General features: G+C 31.5%; 2 protein-coding genes across 2 annotated transcripts; one reads left to right on the forward strand and one right to left on the reverse strand.

The window, feature by feature from the left end:
* Window positions 1–528: 528 nt before the first annotated feature.
* Window positions 529–4127, forward strand: LOC129286194 (GDSL esterase/lipase At1g29670-like). The gene is made up of 5 exons (XM_054922211.1): window positions 529–784; window positions 2758–2879; window positions 3083–3331; window positions 3429–3663; window positions 3780–4127. Exons 1-5 carry the CDS (start codon window positions 529–531, stop codon window positions 3992–3994), a joined length of 1077 nt encoding a protein of 358 aa, XP_054778186.1. The 3' UTR covers window positions 3995–4127.
* A 360-nt stretch (window positions 4128–4487) lies between these two features.
* On the reverse strand, window positions 4488–12747 carry LOC129286699 (floral homeotic protein AGAMOUS-like). Its single transcript, XM_054922693.1, has 9 exons — window positions 12625–12747; window positions 11782–12019; window positions 7718–7799; window positions 6929–6990; window positions 6720–6819; window positions 6559–6600; window positions 5848–5889; window positions 5520–5710; window positions 4488–4809 (listed from the first exon to the last, which is right to left on the reverse strand). The coding sequence occupies exons 2-9, from the start codon at window positions 12015–12017 to the stop codon at window positions 4806–4808; spliced, it is 759 nt and encodes a 252-aa protein (XP_054778668.1). The 5' UTR covers window positions 12018–12019; window positions 12625–12747; the 3' UTR covers window positions 4488–4805.
* Between the last annotated feature and the right edge of the window lie 8565 nt (window positions 12748–21312).

Below are 21312 nucleotides of genomic sequence, written 5' to 3' on the forward strand. Positions count from 1 at the left end.
ATTTTGGAGTTTACGTAATGTATAATTAAATTATAAAAATAAATATGAGTTAATATATTATTGTAAAAAAATATTTGTAAATACTAATAAAAACTTAATTAGATCTATTTGATGAATATATATATATATATATATATTACAAATTATAGTTGAGTCAACTAAATGGGATTCTAAATAGGTAATTTGTTACTCCACCCTTCCTGGTCATTTGAGGCTAGATTTGTCCCTACCAATTAGGACAACATTAGAAGGCAAATGAAAAAGAAATTGATTAAAGAAGAGTTAATTATTTAAAAAAAGAGAGAGAGAAGAAAAAAAAAAGAAAAATTGCAATTTTTCCTGATCCCTTGATTTTAGGCACCAAATATAAAGATGCCTAATAGTAGAAACATCTCCATCTTATATACACACAAGGATCGTGCTAGCTTATCTCTAGCTGAATCCCAGAATCTAGGAGGATCATCATCATCAATAACCTTAATTTTGTTTGACTAATTAGCTTAGGAACTTGTTAATTAATAATTAGCGATGAGTTATTGTTGGAAGAGAAAGCAATGGTTGGTTTTGCGTGGTGTTGTGATGTTGGGTGCTACAATATGGATGGTGGAAGGAGAGCCACAAGTGCCATGCATCTTCATATTTGGTGACTCCTTATCAGACAACGGAAACAACCATGCTCTTCCCACCTCCGCCAAAGCTAACTACTTCCCGTACGGCATCGACTTCCCCGGCGGCAAGCCCACCGGAAGATTCACCAACGGCCTCAATTCTGTTGATTTCATCAGTGCGTAACCTCTTTTCATCCCTCTCTCTCTCTCTCTCTCTCTCTCTCTATTCTGCAACAAAAATTAAAAAAAAAAAAAAATTGAGAAAACAACAATTAAGGATCACTAACCAAAATTTATATCAGTCAATGATCAATTGTTGTCAAAACTCGAATAGATACTTGTTGATAAACAAGCATAAATGGATTGTTGTTAAAACTCAAATAAATATTAATAAAAGACTAAATCAAATTAACAAATATCCATTTAGATTTTAACAATAATTAATCCTTGACCGAGGACTAGGGGCCTCTAATGTGCTCTTCTCTAATACCCCTTGTAATGCCCTAACGTCCCAATTTTGTTTTTTATTTTTTTTGAATCATTAGCTTCTACATAAAATAAGAGACATTTGGATATCTTGATGTCTCAAAATGGTGAAAATTTATATTTTTTATGATTTTTTTAAAATAAAAGGGTGTATTTGTATATTTTTCTTTAAAAAATCATAAAAAATATAAATCCTCACTATTTTGGGACATCAAGATATCTAAATGTCTCTTATTTTATGTAAAAGGCAATGATTCAAAGAAAAATAAAAAATAAAATTGAGAAGTTGAGACATTACAAAGGGCATTAAAGAAGGGTATATTAGAGACTCCCAACCCTATAAATTTTGATCATTGGTCCTTTCCCAAAAAAGTTTACGAGAATGTTGATAGAAAAACACACACACATATAAAATACTTTAATGTGTAGAGACGGAACATAGAGGAGATGAATATATAATTGATTCATTTGTTCTTTTTATGGATAAGTTTTTGCGTGTTTTCAAGGGATGGTCTCCTTCTTTTGATTCATTTTGTGCGTTTTGAATTAGGGGAAAATTTTTTCCCTTAAAGATAACTAGCTTTTTCAATTTAATCATGCTTGTGTAACTCTTTTAGTTTACGGTGGTAAAAACAATAACTTTGTTTTAGTTTATTTTTTTTTAACAAAGTTCATCTTTCATAGATGGTTAAATTTTTTCAGTTTCATCCTCAAACGAGAAAAAAATAATGGGAAAAAATTATTGTGGAAATCAAAATTAAGAGGTATAATTTGAGAAGTCAAGCATGCGTTTCGGAGGTGAAAAGTATTATCATTTTATTGGCCGAATGTCAACTTTTAGAAAATTGTATAATAACATGTGATACAAGCACCTTTATATTTTTTTTATTAAAAGACAATTCATAAATCAATATTAAGGGCAGTTAAAAAAAAAAAGAGAGGAAAGCACGGTCAGGGAAGAATTGGATTTTTAATCAGTATTTGTCTTATTCATTCTTGTTTTGCCTTTTATTTTGATTGGGTACTATGAGTTTGTGATTTTTGTTGTTCAGAAATTAATATTATACTCTCTATTATACAACATCTCCTAGAAAAATTTCTTAGTTCTTAATATGCAAGTGAGAGCTATTAGTTACTCCTTCCGTTTAAAAATGTAAGGGATTTTTAATCGAATCTCATCTCTTAATAAAGTAGTTACCTACTTTTTAACCAACTTATCTTTTTATATTTACTCCTATTAAACACTCTACAATAAATATAAAGTTATTATTAATAGAGATGCTTTTAAAAAAGGCAATTATTATACCTCAAAAGACTAAAAATGCCTTACATTTTTAAATATTTAACTTTTTAAAAATGTCTTATATTTTTAAACGGAGAGTATGACTCCACAAATATTGTGTTTCTCTCTTTAATTGTAATAGGGACAAAGTTAATTTTTTTAAATTTTTTTATGACAAATCTAACGAATTAACCACTCTTTTTTTATTTAATAAAGTAATTAAAAATCACCTATAATAAGGAGAGGAAGGAGTTGCATTCTTTATACTTCATAAAAATTCTCTCCCAAAGAGTGAGACTCAAAATTGAAGCATTAAAAAAATTGAAGTTGAAATTTAAAATCATAATCATGACCTAATTAAGGTGTGGGTTTTGTGAACAGCTCAATTTCTGGGATTCGACAAGCTGATCCCTCCCTTCGCAAACACCGCCGCCGACATATCCAAAGGAGTCAACTACGCCTCCGGTGCCGCCGGAATTCGCAACGAGACCGGCAAGCATCTCGTTCGTACTTCAATTTTCCACCCTCTTTCTTTACTCAGTTGTATTCTTTATTAATAATTTTTGTAATTAAGAACATAAAGACCCATCTTGTTCTTGATTTGGAATGGTTTTTCCCTGTAATCCTTGCAATGTTTATATCCCATTTCAAGGATTCGGTAGAAAAGAAAATAGCGATGAAGTGATTGGTTGAGATATGCGTGCAGGGATCTGATATAAACTTGGGGTTACAACTAACAAATCACAGAACAACAGTATCTCAGATCAGTGCTGGACTGAATAAGAGCTCAGAGAAAGTAGAGCAGCTACTCAACAAGTGCTTGTATTATGTGAATATAGGATCCAATGATTACTTAAACAACTACTTCTTGCCCCAATATTACCCTACCAGCACCTCCTTCACTCTTGATCACTATGCCTCTGATCTTATCCGACAATATTCTCACATCATCCGAGTAAGTCCCTTTCCCTACCTTTTCATCCATTCATTCCAAAAATGATTAATATGTTTGTGTTGTAATGATGATGATGATGATGATAATGATGATGCAGAGTCTATATGATATTGGAGGGAGGAAGTTTGTGTTGGTGGGGATGGGGTATATAGGTAGCACCCCAAGGGCACTTACAACACTTGAAACAAATAGTAGTGTTGATGACATTAATAAAGCGGCTTTCATCTTTAACTCAAACCTCAAATCTCAAGTTGATCGCTTCAATAAGGCTCTCCCAAATGCCTCTTTCATCTTCATCAACAGTACTGTTTCCAAAGTTGATCCTTCACTTGGTACTTCTTTGTTAATTATCTCTATCTACATTATTAATTGCCCCTTGACTCTAAGTTTGAATACACATACACAGACTAGCTAGAAGCAAAGTTTATATGAATGAATGGAATTGCAGGTTTCAAAGTTTTGGATTCTGGGTGTTGCCAAGTAGGGGAAAACGGGCAGTGCGTTGCTAATGCAAGGCCATTTGAAAACAGAAAAGATTTTGTGTTCTTTGATTCATTTCATCCCACTGAAGCTGTCAACTTACTCATTGCAATTTCTTCATATAATGCTTCAATTCCTGGTTTCACTTATCCAATGAATATTTCCCAGCTTGTTCGTTCTTAAATCTACCATTTCTCTCTCTCTCTCTCTCTGTATATACCAATGTCCAGCTGATATATGATGCAATGTTTCATCCTTGTAAATTTTGTAATAAACTGTTTTAGAACCCCATGCACTAGCTAGCTAGGTAACTCCCATAGCGTCACTATAATAAAGAAGTTTCTGTACCTTTTTTTATCGGTAGTTCATGTATATAATAAATTAAATAGTGACATACTCTCTCTCTATTCCTTCTCATTACACAAAATTGCCTATCTTGCGCAGATCATGAAAACTACTTAATAATGTGTCTAAGACACATTATTACTTCACTTTTCACCTGGCCCACAATATTGTTAAGACGAGTGTGTCTATAAGTGTGTGGATTGTGGTGGGTGGATTTTTAAAAGACTAATCAAGTGATATATGCTAAATCATGAAAACCATACACTAATTAACTACATTTTTTTAATGAAAGATTTCAATTAAAAGACATGCAAGCTAAGTGAAAATAACAGGAAGGGAAACTAACGTCATAGGAATTAATAAAAAAGTATTCCGAAGTCCAAACATGTCAAGCTGTCTCCTGCATAACTCGTACCAAACACGTAATTAAGCAGCTTTCACCATGAACACGGAATATTTAGTGTTATCATTAATGTCTACAAGGCCACTACATAGAGAGGGAATTAATACTTCAAAATATCTTTCTCACACAGTTCTGCTTATATATATATATATATATATATTTGTTGCCTTAACGCTCTAGCATTCATCTGCTGTCATATTATGCCAAAATACAAGAAGCAGAAGTTCTTAACAAGTCACGAGCACATCACCTGCACAAGAACATTCCAAGAAACAAGAATAAAAAAGGAAAAGAAAAAAGAAAAGAAAAGAAGGAACTTGATTAGTCTATCACAAACCAAAAGCTTTAATGAATTATGCATTATGAATTTGTTTGACAACTAGAGTTTATAAATATATAAGTATGGATTTGAAGGAAAAATGTTTCTCACATTATAGAGTTCTAGCATGATACTAATTCCTTGTGTCATTGTCATATATATACAAAATATGATCTGACTTTGACATGCATTTTCAGCATTCGACATTCATTTTGATATTTCTTTTTTTTTCCCTCTTGTTAAAATAGTGAGACGCATGAGTATACACACACAAATGGACCAATATATACACCTATCAACGTATAAAAGTCAAAAAACTAATTTGAATCTCTGAAACACTTCACGGATGAAGTAGAGGAAGAGATATTGAGAAAGGAACAGATTCCAGCTGTACGTATGGGATCCTCATGTGCAGACTTGGAACTAATTATTCTTTTCCTACCTTCTGCCATATTGACGAAGTTACGGTCTGTCCTAAATGAAACTAAAAGACGGCAAATCATCACTATATGATCATTTTTATCCATAAAGCCATAATATTTGTGCTGAAGATGAAGTAAAAGACAAAGGAAGAAAAAGAATATAAGACATAGACACGGGCAGAGACACACACATATGCATAGTAGGAAGGGGGAACATACACTAATTGGAGGGACATGTGGTCTTGGGGAGCGTAGTGACTAGTAGGTTGCAAACCAGTCACTTGGAAGAAACCTCGAGAGTCAAATTGATGCTCATTTGATGACTGCATTGCTTCATAATTTGACCCTCCAGGAAACACATTCATGTTATGCTGCTGCTGCTGCTGCTGGTTTCTCTCACTTTCAGCTATCTACATTATATATATTATCACCACCACAATAAATGAATCGCTACGTTTGGAAAGCTTTCAGTTCTCTATTTCGATCATGCGTGTGAAGGGGGAGAGAGAGGGACATGCATCATGCATGCACACATATATATATATACCTTAGCTCGAAGAAGCTGGTTGTTATTGTGCAAGTCTACCTCCTGCAGTTTACAGTTCATGCATGAGACTTGGCATGTGAAAAGTAAAGGCACTTGAAAGTTTCAGAGAATAGAATCTTATCGGAAGGACATGAATTGTGGCAACGGAAGTTCCCCTTTTGGTACTCTTTCATTTTAGGGTTTGATGAGAATCACCGTTTCTCGTGCATTATACACAGTAATGTGATTCTTGGATTTTGATACTTTCCAATAATTATGTAGCTAGCAAGAGAGAAGGCAAAAAAATAAAAAGAGATGTGTGCCTCACAAAACTTGTATATTCTAGTCACAACACCTACCTTGGCTTGATGTTACACAAGATGAAGTGAATTATATGAATAAATATCAATATTATTATGAGGCGTTTGGTGATTTTAATTAACATGACGAGAAAGAAATTAAAAAGTACTACTTTTATTCACTCAAATGGCAAAGTATATAGACTAATAATTTTTTTTTTGGTCATCAGATGACCATGAGTTTGATTTCTCTCCATTGCGACTCCATTATAGTTTTAAACTGTTACATAAAATATTTAATTGTCTAAATTAATATGTTTTTATATTTCAATAAGATTTTTTTAATAAAATATCGTATCTGAATATTCAAATTTGATTTGACGGTCTAGATGTGTGGTGGAGAGGTCCAAGCAAATGAAAAGAAAGAACTTACCCTCTTCTGCATATACTCAATTTCTGCAAATAGAAGTTCATTCTGGTACTCGTGTTTGGGAAATGCCACAACGGAAGCAACAAAATAAAACAAAGTCAGAAAAGCCCCAAAATCTAAAACGCACAAAACAAAAAAAAAATAAAAAAAAAAGATTTAAATACCTTTTTGGAACGAATTCTGCTAATGCCTTTCTCTAACTTAGACTCCAAGTTCTTGAGATCTCTTGCACTCAAACCTGCCAAAGTCTCCCCCATCATTTGCCTGCAATTTTTCATTTCCTTTCTCAGCTCGACACGTATAAATTTTGACTTTTTGATAGATCAAATTATATAAATGTAACATTTAAAAGAAAAAAAAAAAATCAAAGTACCTGTTGTTGTTCCGCAGGTTACTGATTTGAGCTCGCAGTTTGGCAGCTTCTTGCTGATAATACTGAAATCATACAATCTTAGCTGAAAGTTCTAGCTTTTATGTTAAAAATTAATAATAATCTACCAATTAAGCTCAGAAATCGACACAACATTAATTGACACGAATTTCTTGAGATAATGATATGATGTCGTCATGACCAAATTTTAAGAATTAAAGAGTTCAATGGCTACCACTGATGGTTTCACCTTCACATGACTTATTGATATTGAATAAAATTGAGGAATAAAAATCTAATGCCATGTAATTTTAGATCAAGAGGTATGAATAGTATTCCAAAATACCCCTAATTTCAATCTCCCAGTCCTAAATGTAGGACTTGATAATTACTTTAAACTGGTTAAGAAAATTAGTTAAATAAGTTATTCTTTAAGATACCTCTCCTTTTAATTATTTACATTGAAAGCTATTCTCTTGATTGCATGCATCAATGTGTCAAACAACAATATGGGTAGTCTGAAAAAGATAATAAATATGAAAGATAAAGGAGATTGATGTATTATATTTAGGTATAACTAGCTCATACATTTAGGACAGGATAAAATATCAATTTTAGGTCTACATTTAGCTCATGCAAGAAATACTATATCGCGTATTTCTTTTGGAAATATCAAGTTCAATACTGGTAATAAAACTTGCTAGTGACGTGACTTCTGAAAAAGTAGTAATATTCTAGAATTGGATGAAACCTGTGAAGGACAAAATGGGAAAGAAAGTGATAAAAGAATACCTGAGCAGTAGCTTCAGAAGTGGATCCAGCACCAGATGAATCTGAACATGCCTTCTTGTACCTTTCAATTGTTGCTTTCACACTGCAAAATAATATCATATTACATTTACACTTCCTGTTAATGTCTTCTGTCTCTCTCTCTCTCTCTCTATATATATATATATATATCTGAAGGCCGAGTAGTTAATTAATTAAAGAGCTTTAGTCATTCACAACAATTAATTTTTTAATGCGTTCTTCTCATCTAAAGCTTGATGGCTAAATTCAGTGCTGCCTGTATATAATGCGTATACTATAAAAACTTTGACAAATTGCATTATTCATCAGCATGATCCCTGTTCTGCTATTAGATAATTATTGAAAATAGTTAGCAACTGGGAAAATGATTAAAATTTATTATTAGAAGCAAAAGAAATTCAATTTCATTATATATCTTATATCAAAATCTCCATGAGTTCCATGACCATGCTGGTATATCCCTGTTCTGCTGTTAGATAATTATTGAAAGCATTCACAAACTGGTTCTGCTACTATCTCGGATATAACGTCTATTGAATCTGAGGGGAAAAAAATAGAAGATAAAAATAAACCATAATCTTAATTAATTATATCAATAATCTTCAATGCATGTGAAGCAATCTAGCACACCACAACCTAACTAGCTAGGGTTCAAATAAATTAAGTATACCTTCTTATACTTAATTAGGTTTATGCATGCATTTTGGATTGAGAAATAAAATAGAATGAAAAAGTAATAAACTATAATCTTAACTATTTTGAGGGAAAATTTATAAAAGGTGAAAGATAATATCAGATTTATTATTTCCATCAAATTTTCCTCTCTCTTAAGTTTTCAAAAAAATTTCTTTTCACTTATTTCCAGAGACATTTTGAAACCACAGAAAAATGTTTGGACCAACAAATTTAAAAGGAAACCACACGAAAATGATTTAATAAATTACATTTTCTTGAGTATTGATTATTCTTTCTTGAGCGCCAAGGAGAATATACAATCAATCAAATCACGATTTTCCGTAATTATTTTGCATTTATAAGAATGACTAATGGCTAAGGTTGGCTATAATATATATTTATATATATATTAAAAATAATTTAAAAAAAACATGAAGATGCAAGGATTGAATTAAATGTGACGTAATAACCGGGAAACCTGGTGAAGGGGTCAACGGTCAAATCAGCCAACTTTCTCACTTAACCTTAAACGCAACTCCTACTCCAAAGTAACATCAAACATCAATCAATGACCTCACTTGGTCTCTGAACCACACGTACCCATAACGCCCCCAAAAAAAAAAAAAAGATTCGCGCTGATGGAAATAAATAAATAAAATATTCAAGAACAATTATAGGTTTTTGTGTGTTTCTTCTTTTAAGTTTAGGATTAGGATGCATTATTATTAGGATACCTTAACATCGTCGAGCCACTGATTGGCTGCGTCTGCCACGCTGGCCCATCAGCACACAATATAATTGGTTCATCCCATTCCTAGGACAGCTAGTTTTGTTTTTACGAGAAAACATATGATACAGACTACGGAGGATAATAGTAATATCCTCAACCTCACTTCATTGTCCACCTCGATCCAACACAATGGGTATGATACTAAAATATACAATCTATTTTTGGGCATGGATAAGTATGCATATAATATATATATATATTCTGCGCCTGTGAGGCTGTGACAAACTGACAGTGAATTTTTTGATTTGATGAAATAAAATAAGATTTGTTTCCGAATGTCACTTTTCAGGAGCCACAGTAAATGAAGAAATTAGTAGTTGTACGTCTCGTTGTTTTGAAATTGAAATGAAACGACCAAGCCTAAATGTTCTGATCTGAAGAATCATTACTCTCTCTCTCTCCTCCCACCATTGGTTCTCAGTTTTAGGTACCTTGCAATGATTTTATTTTTGCCTTTATCTGTACCCCGGTTTTTTTCCATAAAATTGGGAAGAAAGAAAAAAAAAAACCTATATTTCTTGCATTTGAAAATTTTAAAAGTGTAGGTAAAATGTTTAAAAGTTAATTTTACCAGAATTTTTAGTCACATGCTTATAATTTATAATTTAAGTAGTATTTTTCTTTTAAAAAAAAGTAAACCAAAACTTGATAGTATCATTTACCTTTATAAAGATAATTATATTTAGTTAACATTGTTTTATAAATTTTAAGCAAATTTGTTAAGATATTTATTCTTAAATAAATTTTCTTAAAAAAAATCTTAGTTAATGTAAATGAATCATTATTTATAATTTATACAAAAGCCAGTTCTTTTAAAAATTTATCTTTTTCATATTAACACCATCATTGAGTTTTTTTAAAGTGCTTGACACATTAAATTAAAAATTTAATGTAATTTATATATACTAAGTAACACTTTTTAATTTTCTTTGACACGAGGATCTTTACTTTTTAATGAAGTAAAAAAAAAAATCACTAGAAAAAGAACTAGAGAAACATTCAAAAGAGATAAAAGCTAGTTAAATAACATTTTAATGCTCTTTAGAAAATCAAACTCTCTGATAAAAGATGATAATAAATCTTTTGTTATTACCTTTAGGCATACCAACAAATTTTCAAAAAATTTCATTTCAGTCACATAAAAGCATTTTACTGAAAGAAATTCCAAAAAAAAAAAAGATTTCCCTTGAAAAAAAAAATCTAAAACTCCTTATATTACAACGACACCGTTGTTACTTTGTCTGAATGTTTCATCTTCCTCTCTCTGAGTGAGTCCAAAACTTTCACAGAAATAACAACACAGTGACTTTATGAACAACGGCAAAGCCCAGTCTGTGATACCCACAATGGTGAAATCACGATGACCAAGTGTAATACTCTCATTGGTTCATCACACTCTGGTTTTCTGAGTCACCAGAACTTTGTAATCCATCAAAACCAGAACGAAGAAGGGAAAGACAAGAGAACCAAGGGGAAAAAAAAAGTGCGAATGGGGGTTTGAGGAATCGATTCATGACATATTATAATTATAGTCTTTCTTCGTCAGAAGTCAAGAACTGAGAAAACCATGTGTGTGACGTGACCAAAGATTCTCTCGACCAAGAGACAACCAAATCCTATTCTCTAACTCTACTCATCAGAGACCTTTTAAAACCCTAACCAGAAAGAAGACCAGAAAAATATATATAATCAAACCTCAAAAAACGACCAACTTTCCTTCTTTATTTTCTCTCTTGAAGGAGTTTCTCAGGTTCCTGATTGGTCGGCGAGAAAGAGAACAGAAAAAGGAAATAAAAAGGTTAGGTTTGGTGTTTCTTACTTGATTAAGCCTAACCCAAATGATCTCCACTGGATAACAAAACCCTAATCTTTTAGGTTAAGTTTGACCCAGCAAGAAATTACACGTGGGTGCAGGTCAGATTTGTGGAAACTTTTGATTAAAATAGCAAATCTCTCAATCTGGCTATGGATTCTTCTTAGCTGATTCAGAAACTAAAATCCCCGTATAACCTACACGAACCCTAATAAAGACCCATTTTCAAAAAAAAAAAAAATCTCTCTTTTCAATCTGATATTTTGACAATTTCTTGAGATTCTACAGTTCTTCTGGCTAGACCAATCTGGTGACTAGTGATGCGTTATTAAGGAATTGTCAAAGATGAAAGCTTAGGCCATAGAATAGTCTCAGAGACATATTGGCACCGAGAGAGAGAGAGAGAGAGAGAGAGAGAGAGAGAGAGAAGAGGAAAGAGGAGAAAACTGGAAACAGAAGCTTTCTACAAAGGGGGAAATTGGGCTGATCTCACGCTAACTTCTCAAATCTTTACCCTTTGATACTCTCATAACTATGGACATAATCGATTGCACCAGATCTATGAATTTATGCCAAAACAAGAGCAATTTTCACCCTATTAATACAAATTCACAGTAAACCCTTTTTGAGATCTATTCAACAAAGAGGCAGAAAATATGAACCCAGAGATTTTTATGAAAGATCAAGAAAGTTAAAAGAGAAGAAACCTGCAGGGAGCTTGAAACCCTAAGAATTTATGAATATATATATATAGATATATTATTATACCTGTTATTAGCATATTCGTAGAGGCGACCACGAGTAGAGAAGACGATGAGAGCAACCTCAGCATCACAAAGCACAGAGAGCTCATAAGCCTTCTTGAGGAGGCCATTTCTGCGCTTGCAGAAAGTGACCTGACGATTTGTGGTGTTCTCGATCCTCTTGATCTCAATCTTCCCTCTTCCCATCTTTCTCTGTGGAGATGATGAATCTGACATAGCTAATTGATTTGGGAACGCCATGACTGAACCAAGAAATAATCAAAGTCATCAAGAAGAAACCGTCAACATCGGTAAAAGAAAAGGAACAAACCGGTAAAGAGAAATCCAGGTCTCAAACATTAATTCATCACATGCTTGACTGCGAAAAAATTTCAAGCTAAATCCAAGTGATTCTTATTGCTTTTTTTTTACTCGCACAAGAAAAAAGAATCTATTTGAGAAAGTAAAAGCCATGACTAAACCCTGGAGTAGCTAGCTTTGAGCTAGTTTTGGAGAATCTGAAGAAGAAAACATCATCAACATCGCCAAACTGAGCAAGTTTTGGTTTTCAAGCAGAATCAAGAGATCGTCACTCTTTAACTAACTCACAGAAGAAAAGAATCGATTTTTGAGAAGTAAATTAAAACCATGGATTTATGAGCTGGTTTTGGAGAATCTAAAACAAACATAAAAAAAGTTGGCTGAAGATTCTATATCAATTTCGGTTCGTGACAGTTTGCAATCTAATCTAAGAGGGCTTAAGCTTCAAAAAGGAGGGTTTTGAGGCTGAAAAAGTTGGATTAACCCAAAAAAGATGAAGCATTGGGAATGGGAAATCAAAGGATGTCTCAGTGTTTTGCTTACTAACCTGGGGAAGGAAAACAAAAGCGATAAATTAAAGAGTTACAAAACAGGAACACAGTTCTCAGGATGAACTGGTAAATTCTTTCCCTCCTTCTATCAGAACTGAAAGAGAGAATTCAGAAGATGAAGGCCAAGAAACAAAAGAGAAACAAAGGCTATATCTATTTATATAAATAAAAAAACCAACTTTTCTTCAATAATTCCTTGTTATTTCATATTAGAAACCATAAATATATCCGTGTATATATATATATATATATATTTTTTTGATGCTTCTCGTTACTTTTTCACCCTCCAACTGGACCCTCGTCAGGAATCAAAAGAGGAGGATAAATTTGGAATAAACTTAAGAATGACGCTTGGTTTATTTACAATATTATTACTTAATTTGCTTTCTCAAAGAAAGAAAATCATAATGGAAGGGAAGGCATGAGAGAGAGAGAGAGACTTCTGAAAACGATGATTAATGAAGTGACAAAGACGTTGGGGCTATTCTGCAAACGTCGCACCTAGAGTGTAATTCCACAACAGAAACTACTTTTCTGCTTTCTCTTCCTCTCACCATTTCTCTTTTCAAACCCAGCTACCTTGTATTGTAATATAACAGAGACAGAGAGAGAGTAAATATAGGGTGGAGGAAAAGTCATAAAATTGGATTGAAAATACAAATACATGTAGCTGAAAATAACTATGAATATATTACGATTTTTAAATTTTGTATCAATTAATGGTGTTAAGTTCATATACATAAAAAATTAAGTCTAGTAGGTTTTTTTTCTTTCTTTTTGTATCAATCCATCTAATATCTGGGGAGCTGCATTTGATTCTAGCTAATATGGATCGAACCAAGCAGAAACCATAACTCGGATCATTTGGTGTTTAATGTAGCTTCTAGGTACCAAATTGTTTGATATCAAATAAAGTCTAGCAGTGTGCTCATCTTTTGGCTAGGATATGTCTTATCTTTCAATCGTAGCTTCATTTTGTGTATAGAGAAGTTAATCAATGTGCTCATCTTTTAGTTAAGATGTCTTATGATCTTAACTATATTTTTTATACATTTGATCAACCTCCAATTCTATGCAAGGAGTTTAAATAAAGGTTCTTTCTAGTGGACACATGTAACCTTCTTCTATTTTAGGCTTTCCAAGGTATCCTCATAACCGACAGTCATGAAACTAATCCCTCGAGAAATTTGAGCATTATTTAAAAAGTTGTCCTCTCCCAAGATGTGCTCTCTACACACACCTCTAGAAATCAAACTTTGAAATAATGTTTAGGGGCCTAGATCACCTTTGTTTATTTTAATTAATATGGAATTCAGCTTTCGTTTGATACTCTAGCTCTCCAAGCATTGCTATTATGAAACAATGGCACAAGAACATGGAAGTTTATGTTTACACTGTTAAATATGGGGACCAATTGCTCTGGATTGAAACCAGGCTCTAATACTATTTGTAAGAATGGGAACCAACCATGCACCTATTTGGAGCAAAAGGTTCACTATTTAGTGTCCAAGTGGTCTATTATTGCTAGTGAGTTTTGTATTTTTAAGCGTGAGTAAAATTAAGCGTGAGAGAAAGTCTTACATTAAATTAAAATTAAATAAGAAAAAAGTATGAAATTATATGTAAAAGATTTATGAACTTAATATCTAAAGAATTTCAGTCAAAAAGTAATGAGTCCCACTTATAATATGATTACTCAAATGGAGGTTTAAAGCATGCCTTAATAATATTGAACAGTGCTGGATTAGACTGGTCAAGGAAGTTGAATTAGCTTTTCTTAGAATCTTAAGTTCAACTTCCCAAACATACAGTTGGGTTAAACAAAAATGTTGAAGGCATCCCTTATGTACTAGTGAGACTGGCATTGGTAAAAACGATCCTATATAGTGGGAGTCCAGATTAGTCTAGGTATATAGTGGTAATACCTTCAAGTTTTCAAGGATAGGAGACTTTGGAATAATAAAAAAAAGAGGCCGTCATTAACAATAATATTATGCTGACCATGGAGGTTCCAAATTAAAAGGTAAAAATTATAATTTGGGAAGTGTAATAATAGATTGTGGTGGTTTTGGATTGAATTATTATGGAAGTGGGGACTAGTTGAATCATTGAGGAGTGTACCATTATTAAAACCCTACGAATGCGACTGCCATGTGACAATCAGTATCCTTAGTGTCATTCATTTCTGGTAATATCAAAACCCTTTTTTATTATCAAATTAAACTTTGTTTTTTATGACTCTTTCTTACTAATTATCTACCACATATACTTTTATTATTTTTTTCACACTGATGGGTGTTTTAATTAGGTTTAAGAAATTTATTTCACAGTTGGATGAAAAATTGTTTTTCCTTGAATGTTCTTAATTATGGTTTCATTTTCCTATAATAACATGAATTTCAGTTTCACTTAAACTTAGCAAAGAAATTATATGTGGGCGTAAAATATTGGTTAACTAATTTAGGAATATTTTTAAGCTTGAAATTATCGTTGAAATTAACTACTTTGAAATTGCTGCCTAAAATATTAAAGCAGGACTAACTCCACAAATATATGGAGTTCAAGAAGTAATAAAGAGTGGAGATAGTATTGTATACTTAAAAAAAAGGAGTCAAAATAGATTTTTTCCACAAGTATTTGGATCCAAAACCCAATTAACTATCAATTATTACGCATTCACTTAATTTAAGTAACACATGACAAAAGTGATGAAAAGAAACATGAAATAAACTTAGTTTTTAGAGTTGAACCGTATCAACTGGTTTAACCGATTGAACTAAGAAATAATCCAGTGTTGGATTTGAACATAGGAGAAAATTATGGGCCAGGGAATTGGTCATGAACTAATGGATCTGGCCTCAAATTAGTCAAAAACTATTAAGACAAATGGTTGGACGATGGTCGAATTGATGAAATATTTTTTATTTTTTTATTTTTGTTAATTTTAATCCATGTTATTATGAACTACAATTTATGCATATCCATACTTAATATATGTGTTGGGAAAGGGAAAAATGAACAAATATACAATAAATATGCATGTATGTATTTTAAAATTGTAAATTATGAAATATGTTTATATATTTTGAATAAAGAGTGGAGTGTGTATTTTGAAAAAACCTATATTAGAGTTAGTCTCAGTAGTGACTAGTGATTTTGAATCCCTTACATTCATGTATTCACAAAAGATCAGTGACACAACATGACAGCTATACTAAATAATTATATTGTGAATGATGATTTTATTTTGCAGGGTAATTAATTAAAATTCTAGATATAAATTTTTACAACGCAAAGTACCAAACAAGATGGAGTACAATATATTTACTACATACAAATCTAAGCTTGCAGCACATTTATTTGAGGAGATTGGAGGTAACTAGAAAGGAGAAATACATTGTGTTGGGTAGTGAGAGAGTACACTTTGTTGCATTCATCAAGTGTGCCTCATCCCTCATTTGTTGCCTATGACTGGTCACTTTTCCTTTACCTTCCTAAGCTATTAATACACGTTAACCATATAACAGCGACAAGTCCTTCCTTGTAATCAACAAGCTTCTGTGTTACGGATTTGGAATTTGGATCCACTATAAGGCAAATTCAATAAAAAGCCAACAACAAATCCATCCCAACCCTTTGTTCACATGCACTACATAACGAGAACAGATTTTACCGATCGTGGTTGGATTTAGTGGTAGGGGTTAATCCTTCAACACATTGTGAACTAAAATTTGAATTGCCGCTAGCTAGGGGATATGCTCACATTTAACAACCGATCATGTCTCAAACAAAATTAAATTCAATAAGAGGACACTTGTGACAAAAGAAAAAATAATAAAACAGATTTCTGATCGATTAACTCAAATAACCCATAAAAAACATTAGGAAAAAAATCATGTAAATGTTGTGAGAAATATCATGAGAAGTTTTCTCTTAAGTTTTTTACCCATGAGAAATTCACTGTTTTATTAGTGTCATAACTCATGAAGAATGGAGGACTAAGATGGAAATGATAAATGATCTTGCATATGGTGAACTCTTGATGCTTCTCTTACTAAAAAACTATATAGAAATTTGAGTCAATATGTCTAGTTAAACTAGTAAAATAGTATCTTGACTGGCTTAATAGAATGTCTTATTTATTATTGGTTTGATCATGGTTTGATTATTGCCTTGATCATTAACTATTGAACAAGTATCTTAACTGGTTCAATAACTAGTCTACTTTTAATTAATACCTTGCTAAAATCACATCAACCTATGTCCTTTTTTTTTTTAAAAAAAAGAAAGGTAGTTACGTGGAATGATAAAGACTTAGGCCTACTAACAAAGGACAATGTCACCCAATAATTTTTGAAACAAAACCCACGTACAATTTACTCATTTAATACATGTACATATGTACGTGTATATATATATGGTCTAATTTTGATTGCGTTATAATCATAAACTTGGTGTTTTGTTGCTAACTTGCTTTATTAGGTTCATCTTGAATTATAGTCTGAGTTTGAGTGATTGGGCTTGGTTTAGTAGTGTTAAAGATAAAATTACGTACACATTATTCTTTGATCTTGTTGCTATATTTATGTAATTGAAAGGATCTAACAGTATGGATTGTGTTACATATCACCATTTTAGCTCAGTGCCATCTATGTGATTAAATATGAGTAATTACAAAATGGATTTTTGTCCTTTTCATATAATTCCCTTACTTGGTTCAATGATCATTGATATAGTTAATAATGCATTTATAATTACTCTTTTTTTAATAAAAATATCAATTAGTTAAAAAAGGAAAATTTATAATACGTAAGGTTCAAAAAGTAGCATTTATAGTTACTCAAAACGAACTGAATTTGCTAAATTGAGTAGGAAATATAGTAATATTTATGTATGTATGTATGTATGTCATTAAGGAATAAATTGAGTTGGATTAAAAACTGGTGAAACTAATATGAGACCAAGGGCTTGAACAATTCACGGAGAAGGATTTAAATTGGAAAATAGTTATAAATGTAATTAAACAGTTAGGGAAAAATTAAGAACCTTTAAAGATGGGACAAATAATTAAACATGGGACGATGCGCAGAAATTGGATCACATGTATATAGTCATGTTGTGGACCACATATTCGAAAAAATGATACAAATAGCTAATTAAGATTGTGTATTATAGGATATATATTAAATTCCCTTTTCCTTTTTTATGCGTATTTTCATTTTTTATTATCTCTTTTTCACCCTGCTATTTATGAAATCAATTTGTGTCATACGTCGATATTAAGAGTATGACTGACATAGAATATGAGATAAACTCATATTTATAAACCTTAATTATATGAGATTAAGCTAAAATATTAATAATTAATTTATATATAAAATTATAAGGTTCGAAAAGCCTTAAACATTTGTAAAAATTTTGACAAAATCTCCTTTATAATTTGGATCTCCCAAAATTTTTACAACAATAAAACCTGTTAGTCAATTCAGCAAAGGAGCTTAGCTCCACATCAACAGATTATATAACAGTAATATAGAACTATGATCTAACTACCGTATGTGTGTAAAGTACTAAATTTATAATTTTATATAATACATAATTACATCAAAATAAATGGTCAAAGAGTGCACCCACTAAAAAAAAAACAATACTACCCCTAAATGATTAGTAAAAGGTGCACGGTCAGGTACAATATTTAAGACTAAAGAAATTTTTAGTGATTAGCATTCCAATCAGAATTATAATTAAAAATTATGAAGATACAACTAATAAATTTAGTCTAAAATAATTTTATAAAATAATGAAACATATACTTGAACTAAGAATAAGGAACAGTTCTTTTTTCAATAATACAATCATGAAATTAACAATGCTAATAGAATAGTATAAATTTATTAAGATTTGTATAGGTCATAGAATATAACAATTTCAGGTAATGGTACAATTAGGAAGAATGCTTTTAGAAAATTATAGAAATGATAAATTTTAATTTTAATTTAGGAAGGCTTTATCAGAATAAATAACAAGCATGAACATACAGTTCACAAAAGCAAATGACAAATCAAGTGTGGATACATATTCCACAAGGGTAAGTAATCAATCAAGTACGGCTAAAAGTCACGAAGCAAGCGTGACAGGAGCCATGAATCAAACACAGGTATGAGGCCTATGAATAACAAGTGTACATATCATGCTCACAAATATCCATCCATATGTTTCCATGTGCATTGGCTTGCACGAGACTAGCACCTCCTACAAACACCCTGTAGCTAAGTATATCATGGTACGCCAAGGGCTAATAGAATTATGATTAGCAACCAACATTCTGATCTCAATCCTCCTAATAAAAACCAAGCGTGCATAGAGCAAGAAAATAATTTCAAAGTTTTCACCTTCAACCATATCATTCAACTATTAATTCTTATTTCCCAAATTCATTTTCACATCAAACATGGAATTAAACAATTAAGCTACAATAACATAAATTATTAGTAAAATCAAGACATAATCATTAATAAAACTGTTTATAAGAGAAAATATTTAAATTCAAATAAAGAACTTTTCATAAGTTCATTATAAAATTTATTTGGAATGCTGCCCACTCACCTTACACATTTTCAAGTATCTCTATGGCTTGCTCCCTTTTAAGCTTCTCACTTATAATTCGAATAGTGCCACTAATTAATTACCTCAAACAAAATTGTAGTGGTTGTGAACATTGTATTTTATCCAAACATTTTTTAATAAAAATAATAATAAACTCAGCCAAAAAATAATGAAATTTTAATAATATAGATAAAATAAAAAAATATTTAATTAATAGGGTTTAATCTTTTGTTGGTTAGAATTTTATTTCTTTTAGTTCATTAAAACAACCAAAAAATATAAAAATACAAAAAAATTTGATCCTTTTTAAGGTAATTGAAGATTGATTGAATAAAGAGTTTGAAGGTCAAGAAGACACCCATTTTGGTATAGTTATTTTTAATGTTCATCAAAGTTTTATTGTGGGATCAATTATGGCTTACTGCTATATGACCAAGGATGGATTATATGCTCTGTTCATATGATTTGTGTGCCTTGCTATGTGGTGGATGAAATTTAGTCTCAAATTATGTTTTTGATTATGATTAAGGGTTGTTTCATAGTCTAATAGCTAGCAAGTTGTTGAGGAGCTTCCAAGATTTTAATTAAAGTGTTGTCTAGAGTTGTCTTGTGATATATAACCTTGCATTATTGTGTGCTTGAATGTGCAGTCTGGAGGAAATCATTTTTTGGTTAGAGAAAATCATTTTTTTTATGTAGCTTGACACTAAGCACTGAAATTTTGTTACTTTATTTTTTAAAAAACAAATTTGAACAGCTTCTTTTGTTTAGTTTGATAGAACTTTTTTTTTTAGATCATGATGTAGGCTAATCTTGATGGTGGTGAGAATTATGTGTGATTGTTTGAATAATACTCAAAGCTACTATAGGTTTGGCCTTGTTTTAAGATCCTGTTTGGGACTGTTGATCTGTTTAGAATTTGGAAACAAAAAATACCTAACTTATTTATCCATGAGTAGAACCTAGGCACCATAGCTATATCATTGTGTTTTCTTCCTCCAAGTTATGTTGTGTGATTGATTCTTTATTTCAACGTCTTATATATGCTCTAACACGTGTGTATTTGCTTCTACAAGTGAGGTTGATTTAGTTATAATACTTTCCCATGATGTTTTCAGTTCTAACATTTGGAAAATATTTAGATTGTTGAGCTAAGTGATAAGTTATATTCAAATTTATCTTTTAGCAATGAAGTAATATTAATCAACACAAGTTTAATTGTTTCTCTAAGTCATGACACCATTTTGCGTATAATTTCCATTTGGCATTAATTGAGTGATTATTGGAGATTGTTTTGATTTTAAATGTCTACATGTTGTTGCCATTCTTCCCCTTCATTTCTCCCTTTTCCAAGTACTTATTCATATAACAAGTCGAAATAGGAATAGAATATCCAAATAGTTTGGTTCCCTTGCCTTTAGTGGATTCTCATGAACATATTGTTCCACAAACATGTAATCATTTCTATTATAATTGATAATAATTTAAAATTTTCCACGAGAGTTTTTAGAACCTCATTTAACATAATCTCATGCCGTGTAAATTAGCAAGATTTCACAAGTGTGATAATCAATCTTTATTATTAAATATGAGTTTCAAAGGCCCATCATTAAAATTAACTCTTAAATTAATAAAATATTCACGACAGGAAAATTAGGATTTAGCAAGGACTATATTCTTCACTAAATTAGATCCATTCCTCGCTAACAATAATTTAGCGAGGATGTATTTTTCTCTTAAAATACATAGCTAAATGACGGGTCGCTAATATTTAGCGAGGAGTAATGTTTTATTAGCGAGGAATTAGTGAGGACTTTTATTTTTCTCTCTAATTTTATCGAGGAATTAGCGAGGCCTTATTAACCTCTCTAATTTTAGCGACGAATTAAATGCCTCGCTAATCGCATGTTTTAGCTAGGATGTTTTACGAGGGATATTTTCCGCGCTAAAATTAACAAGGAATATGTTGTTGCTATTTTCTCGCTAATATAATATACTTGGAAAAAAAATATCAGTACATCAAATAATTAGAGATGAATTAATTCCTCGCAAATCAGATTAATTGCACTTTGTTTTTG

The sequence above is a fragment of the Prosopis cineraria genome, unplaced genomic scaffold, assembly GCF_029017545.1.
Source record: "Prosopis cineraria cultivar Desert tree isolate PC_DT_omini unplaced genomic scaffold, ASM2901754v1 PC11, whole genome shotgun sequence".
Lineage (NCBI taxonomy): Eukaryota > Viridiplantae > Streptophyta > Magnoliopsida > Fabales > Fabaceae > Prosopis > Prosopis cineraria.

Bases quoted from the DNA above. Each gene is read 5' to 3' on its own strand.
- LOC129286194 (XM_054922211.1), top strand. From the start codon at position 529: ATGAGTTATTGTTGGAAGAGAAAGCAATGGTTGGTTTTGCGTGGTGTT. The intron at 3,332-3,428 runs GTAAGTCCCTTT...ATGATGATGCAG, and splicing joins AATATTCTCACATCATCCGA to AGTCTATATGATATTGGAGG. The intron at 3,664-3,779 runs GTACTTCTTTGT...ATGGAATTGCAG, and splicing joins CAAAGTTGATCCTTCACTTG to GTTTCAAAGTTTTGGATTCT.
- LOC129286699 (XM_054922693.1), bottom strand. From the start codon at position 12,017: ATGGCGTTCCCAAATCAATTAGCTATGTCAGATTCATCATCTCCACAG. The intron at 7,800-11,781 runs GTATAATAATAT...ATTATTTTGCAG, and splicing joins TACGAATATGCTAATAACAG to TGTGAAAGCAACAATTGAAA. The intron at 5,890-6,558 runs GTAAGTTCTTTC...TGTAAACTGCAG, and splicing joins TTGAGTATATGCAGAAGAGG to GAGGTAGACTTGCACAATAA.